Source organism: Camelina sativa, chromosome 17 (genome assembly GCF_000633955.1).
Source record: "Camelina sativa cultivar DH55 chromosome 17, Cs, whole genome shotgun sequence".
Lineage (NCBI taxonomy): Eukaryota > Viridiplantae > Streptophyta > Magnoliopsida > Brassicales > Brassicaceae > Camelina > Camelina sativa.
The window spans coordinates 30,226,801-30,237,835 of NC_025701.1; the positions used below are offsets into that span (position 1 = coordinate 30,226,801).

The window sequence follows — 11,035 nt, forward strand, 5'->3', positions numbered from 1 at the left end:
TTTTTTTTTTTTTTTTTTTTGTGGATCCTTGGTTGTTAAAATATATTGTTTTGGTCGGTAACAAAAGTAAAATTTTGACAACTGCCGTGCTATAACCAAATTTTTGATGTCTTTATTCCTAAGAGATAGATTAATCTTATATATTTTTGAAATTTTGATGTCTTTATTAGTATTAGAGATATATATGTTCGTAGGAGGAGGCCAAAAAGAAACCCTGCAAATTATAAAACGTTGGATAATGATCTAATTGAGTCGTGTTCTTTTCTTTAAACAAACTTAATCCTAAAATATCGCGCGAGAAACTTGTGAAAATTGAAATATTCAGTTAGATGGAATGACAAAACTACCCTTATATTGTTGAAACCAAACGATTCATTTGCATGCAAACGTAGAAAATTTTGAGAGAAGTTGCGAAACCCGAAAGAAGAGGAGATGCCAAAGTGACCAATCTTTTTTCTCTCTCCCTCTCGGCGACGACGCTGACGTCAAAGCGTCGCCAGAGAAAAGAAAAAAAAAACTAGAAGAACGTTAATGTTGATGCCGAGTTGAGTTGCCCCTCTGATCATGGGTTGCTGTCAATCGTCTTTCTTGAAACCATCGTCCTTGCATGACAAGAGACTCACCTCTAATGATATCTCCGGCCGTCGTGGAAAAGGAACCAAACGTAGTAATCGCCACCGTCATCCTCCTAACATTAATGAAGGCAGGGGATGGCATTTTTCCGACGTGCCGGACTTCTTCGAGTTCTCCGCGACGGATCTTCGTAACGCCACAAACGATTTCAACCAAAACGCAGTCGTATCAGTTTGTTCTGATCAAGAACCGAACGTTGTTTACCGAGGCTGCATTCAAAACGACAAAGACGTACGTCTTATTGCTGTTAAAAAGTTCTCCAAATCAACATGGCCTGATCCCAAACAATTCGAAGTATGTGCTTACATTTTTTCACCAATCTCGAATTCTTGATTCGAAACGGTTGAATTAATTGCTCTCCTATGCAGGCAGAAGCTCGGGCTATCGGGAAACTGAGGCACGTAAGACTGGTGAATTTGATAGGTTATTGTTGTGACGGAGATGAAAGGTTGCTTGTATCGGAGTATATGCCCAATGACACCCTCAACAAACATCTGTTTCATTGTATGACACCTTCTTGTGTTTAGGGTTCTTTACTTGGTCCACAAGTACTTGAGTTTTTTTTCCCTTTTGCTCGTATTACAGGGGAAAAACAAACCATGGAGTGGGCCATGCGATTGAGAGTTGCCCTTTACGTAGCTGAAGGTTTAGAATATTGTAGACAGAGTGGACACAAATTGTACCATGATTTCAATACTTGTCGGGTTCTCTTTGATGAGGTAACGCCATTGCATATATTTAATGGTTTTGTCAGAAATTTCTAAGTCTTTTCTTTCTTTTTTTTTGGTAAAAAAATTCCTCAAAAAGTAACCAAATTGTCAGAAGTGGGATTTGAACCCACGCCCTCTCACGAGGACCAGAACTTGAGTCTGGCGCCTTAGACCACTCGGCCACCCTGACATTTTATTCACAGTATAGTTTTTTTCTTTTATTGTTGTTGTCACGCAGAACGGAAGTCCTCGGCTTTCATGTTATGGGTGGATGAAAAATAGCAAAGATGGCAAAAACTTCAGCACGAATCTTGCTTATACACCGCCCGAATATCTTATAAGTGGTAACGTCTTTGTTCTAGATTACTCTTCTTATGAACCTAATTTAATCTTACTAGACAGCTTCTCTACTATCTTCCTCACAAATGAAAAAAAAAATAAAAAAAAGAAGAGAAACATATATATAATCAATCAAACGTAATGAAAATATGAAAAAAAAAAAGAAAAGGAGAAGAAGAAGAGCTCTCAAGAGAGCTTGAACAGAATAAAGGAATGCTTTGCTACTGGATGATGTGAAATTGAATCATACATACTCCTATATAAACGAACTCACACACAAACACATATATGTAAAATTACAAGATAAAAACACTGTTATCCATTTATCCATTACTTGTCTTCTAAGTTGATGAATTATGCACTTCATATATTTGATTCACTTAGCAAATGGATCATGAGTATATCTTATGCAAATATTAAAGCAATTAACAGGTTCATTGAAAGAGTTTTACACCTTTTTGTGGCAAATGATGTATATATATATATTGGTAGGTACGTTAATTCCAGAGAGTGTTGTCTTCAGCTTTGGGACGTTTCTTTTGGATCTTCTTAGTGGGAAACACATCCCTCCGAGTCATGTGAGTGACACAGGTTCATCTATTAACCTAGCAAATTGGTTTGGTTCTGTTTCCATAATGACATCTTCTATTGCTCTCCATTTGTTCAGGCAGTTGATACAATTCAAAAGCAAAACTTACTTGTATTGATGGATTCACATTTAGAAGGAAACTATCCAGAGGAAGACGCTGCCGCCGTGTTTGATTTGGCTTCCAAATGCCTCCACAATAACCCCAAGGATAGACCAGAAATTATAGATATCATCTCAGTTCTCGCTACACTTCAACAGAAACGAGATGTTCCGTCCTATGCTATGCTTGGAATTTTGAAACATGAAAACCATGAAACGGAACGCTCAAATTCTCTAATTTACGATGCATGTCACCATATGGACCTTGCAGCTCTTCATCAGATTCTTGAAGCAATGGAATACAAAGAGGACGACGTTACTTGTGAGCTCTCTTTCCAGCAATGGGCTCAACAAATAAAAGATGTGTGGAACACTAGACAACAAGGCGATTCAGCTTTTCGGAACAAATCTTTCGAATCTGCTATTAAAAAATATACTCAGGCAAGAACAAAAAAAAAACATTATATATACTCACCACCTGAATTTTACTGACTTTGTCCTAATAAATTCTTGATTATGATGCAGTTCATAGAAACAGGAATCATGATCTCTCCCATTGTTTATGCACGAAGGAGCATGTGCTATCTCTTTTGCGACCAGCCAGATGCAGCACTACGAGATGCGATGCAAGCACAATGCGTCTATTCCGACTGGCCCACTGCAGTTTACCTCCAGGCCGTAGCTCTCGCAAAGCTGAATATGGTCGAAGATTCAGCTAGCATGCTAAAAGAAGCCTCGATCTTGGAAGAAAAGAGGTGTTCATAAGATGACCACATTGCATTACACTACAAAGTATATATATACCCGTTGGATTAACCAAGAAAAGAAAAAAAAGATCTATGCTGTATAGTGAACCGGAGACTTTATGAACACTAACATACTATAATAGTATTGTAAGCATGACAACATTGGATTTAACGAATAAAGAAACATACAACTCAGCTGAGTCCTCAACCAGCAAAAAAAAAAAAGAAGAAGATACACTGCAAGTGTAAAATATGTAACCTTACGAAAACTATGGAAAAATACGAAATAAAATTTGTCATTTGCGTCATACATTTTAAATATCTGTTAGTTTACTAAAATCTCATATAATAGAATATTTCAGTTTTTATAAAATTTTAAATAACTATGTTTGAGTTTATTTACTTTTATGTGGTTTCTATTACTATAGAAACAAATTACCAATCATTTAAAAAAAACCTCTATAAATAATTATTTTGTTATTGATCAGTAAAATTTTCACTTAAAATCATGCTCTTCATCATAATATTTCTTACTAATACAATAAATATATATAAATACTAATGAGATTATAACTCTTTATCATAATTTTTCATAAAATATCTTAAATTTATAATCTATAAAAAAAATATTTTTTGCAACATTGCTTCGATTCATTAGAACTGTTTGACAGAGGGTCACGTATTTTTGTTATAATATTTTATTATCATTAGTTTTTCGTAGTTATGTCTTTTACTAACAGTTATATATATTCAATTTTTGTATAATTTCTCATTTATTTTTAGATATTTTTAATTTTTCCGTGTGCTATACTTATCAAACTATTTCATTTCATAATATATAATTCTAAATTATGAAATTTAAACTTTTTGTTATTCTAAGATTTTTAAAATATTTTTGGGGTATGAGTGCTAGCACTACAAGAAAGTACGTCGATTTCAGACGGATTTTCTGACGGAGAAAATCATAAGAAATTTCTAACAGTTTTCCAAGAGGATTCCGACAAATTTCCGAGGAAATTTTGAGGAAAACTTGTGCAGATCAGTAAAACTATTAATTGCTCTAAGATTTTTAAGATAAATTCTGTTATACGATAAAGAGCACAAAGGTGTAAAGTGGCAAGTCTACATAAATTTTTATGAATGTTTTAAAATTTAAAAGAGCATATCAATGAATATATTTCTTTTAAATTGAAATAATATATTATAAGATATATATAACACTTTGTTTCAAAAAAAGAAGATATATATAACACAACTACACAATTCACTTAACTAATACAACTGTAGTTCTTTTAATTAATTCCCTTATAAAATAAAGTACATGTGATTTAACCTATAGAAATGTGAAAAATGGCAATATCGAGAGAAGTAGTAATTAACCTTAGACTTGCCTTAATTAACCATAGACTTGTGAGAGAAGTAGTAAGTTTGTGTTAGTGGCGTAGGTGGAGAGTTGAAGTACGCAACTCAACATTATCACCTTTTTTTCAGCTATAAATGGAGATGTTTAGAAGAGTTTTTTTACATTGCAACACACACAAATTAATTTCTTTCACAATATCACATTTTTATAATTTTTTTTATCTTTTTTCTTTCTTTTTTTTTTGAAATCTTTGTGAGAAAAAATGGCTAATGTTGGAAATACTAGTGTGTCTACTAGTCTTGAAGAGCAGGATTGTAATATAGCGGAGTTGGAAGATGAGACAGTGAAGTTAGAAGAGGCCCTGAAGAAGCTCAACGATAAGAAAGTGAAGTTGGATGAAGAGTTCTTCGAGTTGACGAAAGAGAAAAAAGAGCTGAAAGTGAAGTTGGATGAGCTCTGCGAGATGACGGAAGATGGAAAAGAGCTGAAAGTGAAGTTGGAAGAGGTGAAGACGAAAGAAGTGAAGAAGGAGGAAATCCAAGAGTGATAGGTTACTTTTACTATTCCAGAGTGAAGCTCTCTTATAAATAAGTAACTAAGATATTGATCTTGAGGGCGAGTTAAATATATAGACACTAGATTTGGATCTGTGCTGGAACACGGGTCGAAATTCCTTTTATCTGTATTATAATTTCAAAATAAACTATAATTTATAAGATGGTTTAGCATTATAAACTGAGAAACGATTGTTATTATTATTATTTTCTTTTTGTATGAATATGAGAGATGCATTTTGGTGAATGGAGATCTGAATGATTTATATCAATGTTTTCTAACCAAGACCGGACCGGCCATTTGGTTCGATCCAACCACAACCCGATAGGTATTCCGGTCCAGATAACCTCTAAAATCCTAACAAATAAAACCCGCAAAAAAACCAGAAAAACCCGCTAAAACCCGTGAACTGGTTGTTGAACCGGCGGGTCGGACCGGGTTGTCGGTTTCAAATTAAATTTTTTTTTTTTTGGTCACACTTTAAACTCAAACCAAATTAAAAATAAATGTTGTTTTTTATAAAAGAATCAGTTAGTTATTTTATCTAATCATTTAAAAGTTTAATTTTAGTTGTTTAGTACTTAACTATGTATGTTTTGTTCATATATTTATAGAAAAGTAGATATTATATTCATAAAATGTAATCAAACTAATAAACTAATTGACCCGTAATTCAGTCGATCCGACTTGTTGACCCAGTGATCTGAAAGACTTCCGGTTCACATTTCGGTCCGACTTTAAAGACATTGAATTATATAGCTTGTAAGGGTGTTAGGTCAGATTTTATTTTGAAATCCATAATAAAATCTCGGAAATCACGATTAAGTGTGATTAATTGCCAAGATTTTATTTCTTTTTACGCTTAACAATATATTTTTATGCCTAACACTATATATGGTGTAACAACATATGGAATAATCAATATTTTGTTTGGAAATTGTATAAATCATTGGAATATTATCTTTAAGAGGATTCTTTGAGATATTCTTAAGTGTATTCGTAATTTCATATATCCCACGAATTTCATCTATAAACTTTTTTTTGTAACCAACCTATATTTAATATATTATCTATTTTGTAACCAACTTATAAAAATTATATATTCTACAAAAAAAAGTTGTGTACTTCCGTTTTATTATACAAAAAACAAAATTGTTTACTTTCTTTTTATGATTGAGGGTATATTTTTATCTCCTTTAATAACTTGGTTAATGTTGTGATCTATCAATAAAATCTCAGGAAAATAAATTGGTAATATTGTGATTGTAGATCTTTGGAAACAACATGATCTTCCAAAAATAAAGTTTGGAATATCCATGAACTATCAATTTGGTATCTCGTTTAAGATTTTCGGTTACAATTAAGGTTTTATTGGTTACCATTAATATATGAACTATCAACTTGTAACCAATTAATATATAAATTAATCTATAACTTATGTATAACCTATTTGTAACCATTTATTAAAATTATAAAGTCTACCAAAGTAATGTTGTGTACTTCCCTTTATTTAAAAAGGGGATGTTAATTTATTAAAAAGGGGATGTTAATTTAATTTTTCTTGAACTATTTAAGTCCAGAGAGACTTACTTGTAAGTAAAATAATTGGAAAATTGTTGTCTCTAAACTCATCTCTGATGAGTTTTATATCCCTATAATATATATATTCATGTTTGGTTCTGCATTTCTTCTCGTCTTGTTCCTTATGAGTCACACACTCTATAATTGAAACATATATTCTCATTTCTTGATCGTTTATCGTGTTCTTGGGAAATACCCATAAAAGATTTGTCTCAAACACAATCAGAAGTTTAACTCTTGAGGTTTTTAATATTCTAGCTATATGTTTAATCCTACAATTTATTACAAATTCAAGAAGATTAAAATAGTTCAACCGACGATGATGAAGTGCTCTTGACCGATGAAATGAATTGGGGATAAAATCCCTAAAAACAAAGAACTAATATTTTTCTATCATTTCCTTATATGTCCATTGAAAATTTCAGATTCTTTACTAAAAGAAAATGAACTTGTGGAATATTACAAAACAAAAAAGAAAAGAACACTCTTGGTAACACGTTTTCCAGCTTCGTCGTAATTACTAGTTTCTTTGTTTTCGTTTAGCAATAAGATATCTTAATCAATAACCGACTCTCTCTATATATATATATATATATATATATCTCCAGAGAAAAACGTAACGCACTGTTTTCATATTTTTGTTGTGTTAAATGTTAACACGTTAATGCTTATCAGTTATCACTAACAAAGAAATAAAGACGTCTTGATCAAACATCCAGAGCTTAGCCAATCATACATTAGGTTAAAGCAGAAAAGTAACAGTTACATTTTATATTTATTTATACAATATAAAACACTCTATGGGGAATGTTCGGTTAATACCTGAATATATAAATATCATTGTGTAGGGTCATGTTCAATTTTAGTTATTTCAAAAACTAGAGAAGAAACAATAACATTTATGTTTTATAAATTAACACAAAACAACCTTCTTAAGGTAAAACCGTATAAGTGTTGGGTGCTTAATACAATAGTATCTTAGGTATGTTGTAGCGTGTTAGTTTAAACTGGTGTATTATTAAAGTCTTGGCAATGGAACTTTATCTTTTTCTTTATCTATTGAAAAAGGTGATATGGTGAATTTGCGTACTTAACTATCCATCTATTCACTATTCACTAATAACAAACTTAATATGATTACTTAGTTAAAATTAACCTATCATATATTGCTGTGAGGGTTTACATCCCAATACTTTACATTACGCGGAAACCCCCACATGGCCAAATATTGCTTAAATTTACATTTCTTGACCAAATTAAACTTAACATAACAAAATGATAACACATATATGCTTGACAACCGAGCTGAGTATAGTTCTCTAAATTAAACATAAGATTTATATATATTATTATAGTATATGATTCTCATTGTATATATTTTATATCATTGTGGTTTAATTGGAGTCTGTATAGTTTAGGATCTGGTTTAGAGGCTTTGGTTTAAGCCTGGTCAATTGTATATAAACCCCCAATTGTACATTTTACCTTAATTAATGAGAATGAGATTATTTTACTAATATGGTATCAGAGCAAAATATCTCTTTCTCTCTCACCATCTAACAAACTTCTCCGACGAAAGATTTGAATCGTCGCCGACGTTTGTTACTTTTTTTTTTTCCGATCGATCATTTCGTTGTAGCCTCTTGCGTCTTCTTCTTCTCTTTCGATTCCTCTTCTGGTTCGACTACCTCTCGTTTGATTGGAGCTCAATCTGCCATGGGAAAACGAAAGACAACATCGAAGTATCGCTCATCTACACCGGATCTGCCGGAAAATGATTCTCCGATCCCTCGCGACAAGTCTCGAAGCTCGTCGCCGTTGCGAGTCGCCTCTGGATCTACGCATCAGGCACTCGACACTCGTCCTTCGTCGTTCTCTCCTCCGTTCACCGTTTCGAACTCTCCTGACAACATTCACAGTCCCTATCATCTTCACAGCTCCAATCATCCAGGTTTGGTTCTTGTTCCCGATCTCTTAGATGGAACAGACTATGGAACTTGGATTGTAGCTATGACTACGAGTATTGAGGCTAAGAATAAGTTAGGATTTGTGGATGGATCTATTGTTCGACCTGCGGAAACTGATCCTTACTTTGCTGTTATACTTTCTACTTTTTCTTCTCAAGTCACTCCGTACCTCTCCTTTCAGTCGAGTCCCTATGGACCTCTCGTTTGACTCGAGTATGGAAGCGATGCAATAGTATGGTGAAATCGTGGATGCTTAACAGTGTGACGAAACAGATCTATTCCAATATCTTGTACTTTGCTACCGCTGCGGAGATCTGGAAAGATTTGTACACTCGTTTTCACAAGTCTAATCTCCCACGGTTGTATAAGCTTCGCCAGCAGATTCACTCGCTTCGTCAAGGTAGCATGGATTTGTCTACTTATCATACGAAGACTCAATCATTGTGGGAAGAACTTTCTAGTCTTCAGGTGACTGCGAGGACTGTTGAAGATCTTTTGGCTGAAAGAGAGACAAACCGTGTCATTGACTTCTTGATGGGACTCAACTGCAACTATGATACTGTGCGTAGTCAGATATTGATGAAGAAAAGCTTGCCGTCCCTGTCTGAAGTTTACAATATGCTAGACCAAATGACTCTCAAAGGTCGGCTGCCATACCTCCATCGTCTGGTACTCTCGATTCTTCAGCCTTTCAAGTTAGTCAACAGCAATCTCAGGGCGCATCTTCTGGTGGATACAATTTTCAGAAAGGGAATATGCCAGTGTGCACCTTTTGTGGACGGATTGGACTTGTGATAGATAAATGCTACAAGAAGAATAGCTATCCTGTTGGTCATCCTCGCTTCAAGTCTTCTCGGATCATCCCTACAGCAGCGAATGTCATTACTGAGTATGGTCTTGACGGTAGCATTATCGCAGAAACTCCAAAACTGAATGATGATCTCTCCACCGAACAGATGCAACAGATAGTTTCCTTCCTCAACACCAGAATCCATAGCTCTGCTCCCACACCTGAAGTTCATGCGGTTTCAGTGTCTTCCATCCCATCTTCTTTACCTAATGGTCCAACACATGGTAACTTTTATCCCTCTATCATTTGTTCTTTTTCCAGTGTTGATAGACCAGATCTCTTATCTCATATTAAGCGATATGTCTGTTCCACAAATAGCAATCTTATTGCTATCAATGCTTAGGTGATAGACACGGGAGCTACTAATCATATTTGCCATGATAAATCTTCTTTTTCCACTTTTCAGCCACTTTCTAATACTAATGTTAACCTTCCTAATGGGGGTCTAGTGAGCATTGTTGGGATAGGATCTATTCACTTGGGCAATCATTTAGTTCTTTACGATGTCCTTTTCATTCCCCAATTCAAATTCAATCTTTTAAGTGTCAGTTGATTAACCAAATCTATGGGTTGTAAAATCTGGTTTGATGAGAATTCTTGTGCTCTTCAGGATCTTTCTCGGGACTTAATGATTGGAATGGGTAGACATGTGGCTAATCTCTACTTTTTGGACATAGAGTCAATAAATTTACCTGTCCATAAAGCTTCTTTTCTTGCTGCTACTGTCACCTCTCATGACCTCTGGCATAAACGGTTAGGTCACCCTTCTCTTTATAAGCTTCAGTCTCTTTCTAATGTTTTACATTTCAATTCTGAACCAAAACTTTTGAAAGATTTTCATTGTAAAACTTGTCATTTGGCAAAGCAAAAACATATCCCGTTTATTTCTAGAAATAATATCAAAAATCTTCCTTTTGAATTGGTTCATATAGATACTTGGGGTCCTTTCTCTGTTCCTACTCACGATGGTTTCAAATATTTTTTGACCATTGTTGATGATCATTCACGGGCTACCTGGGTTTATCTAATGAAAAGTAAATCAGATGTTCTTCATATTTTTCCATCTTTTGTTCAAATGGTTGAAACTCAGTTTGAGACTAGAGTTAAGGGGGTTAGATCTGACAATGCTCAAGAGTTTAATTTTACCCAATTCTATCAATCTAAGGGAATTCTTTCTTTTCATTCATGTCCTGAGACTCCACAACAAAATTCTGTTGTTGAGAGAAAGCATCAACATATTCTCAATGTAGCCAGATCTCTTCTATTTCAATCGCATCTCCCACTTTCTTATTGGGGAGATTGTATTCTCTCTGCTGTTCACATCATTAATCGCCTTCCAACTCCTGTGCTTGATGAGAAGAGCCCGTTTGAAGTTCTTACTAAGTCTATTCCTACTTATGATGAACTTCGAGTTTTTAGCTGTTTATGTTATGCATCCACATAGCCTAAGAACATACATAAGTTTGATCCTCGAGCCCGAGCGTGTGTCTTCCTTGGTTATCCTTCTGGATACAAGGGTTATAAGCTTCTTGATCTGGAAACCAATGATATTCTCATTTCCAGACATGTTGTTTTTCATGAAACGCTCTTTCCTTTCGCTAAG

The 11,035-nt window shown here is 34.2% G+C and overlaps 1 protein-coding gene and 1 non-coding gene across 3 annotated transcripts; one reads left to right on the plus strand and one right to left on the minus strand.

Annotated features, from left to right (window-relative positions):
• On the plus strand, positions 432-3,199 carry LOC104758397 (probable serine/threonine-protein kinase At4g35230). Of its 2 annotated transcripts, none has more exons than XM_010481255.1 (7): positions 432-927; positions 1,002-1,137; positions 1,219-1,352; positions 1,582-1,687; positions 2,175-2,260; positions 2,350-2,811; positions 2,896-3,199. In XM_010481255.1, the coding sequence occupies exons 1-7, from the start codon at positions 565-567 to the stop codon at positions 3,133-3,135; spliced, it is 1,527 nt and encodes a 508-aa protein (XP_010479557.1). In that variant the 5' UTR covers positions 432-564; the 3' UTR covers positions 3,136-3,199. The 2 variants fall into 2 exon arrangements, with proteins under 2 accessions (XP_010479557.1, XP_010479558.1); XM_010481256.1 differs by having other exon boundaries at positions 2,190-2,260.
• TRNAL-CAA lies at positions 1,450-1,533 on the minus strand. Its single transcript has one exon. It is a non-coding gene; the product is annotated as a tRNA-Leu (tRNA).

What these genes read in the sequence shown, in the direction of transcription:
- LOC104758397 (XM_010481255.1), top strand. Translation starts at nt 565, where the DNA reads ATGGGTTGCTGTCAATCGTCTTTCTTGAAACCATCGTCCTTGCATGAC. An exon ending in GCCCGAATATCTTATAAGTG is followed by an intron (nt 1,688 to 2,174) that starts GTAACGTCTTTG and finishes ATATATTGGTAG; the next exon opens with GTACGTTAATTCCAGAGAGT. An exon ending in AACACATCCCTCCGAGTCAT is followed by an intron (nt 2,261 to 2,349) that starts GTGAGTGACACA and finishes CCATTTGTTCAG; the next exon opens with GCAGTTGATACAATTCAAAA.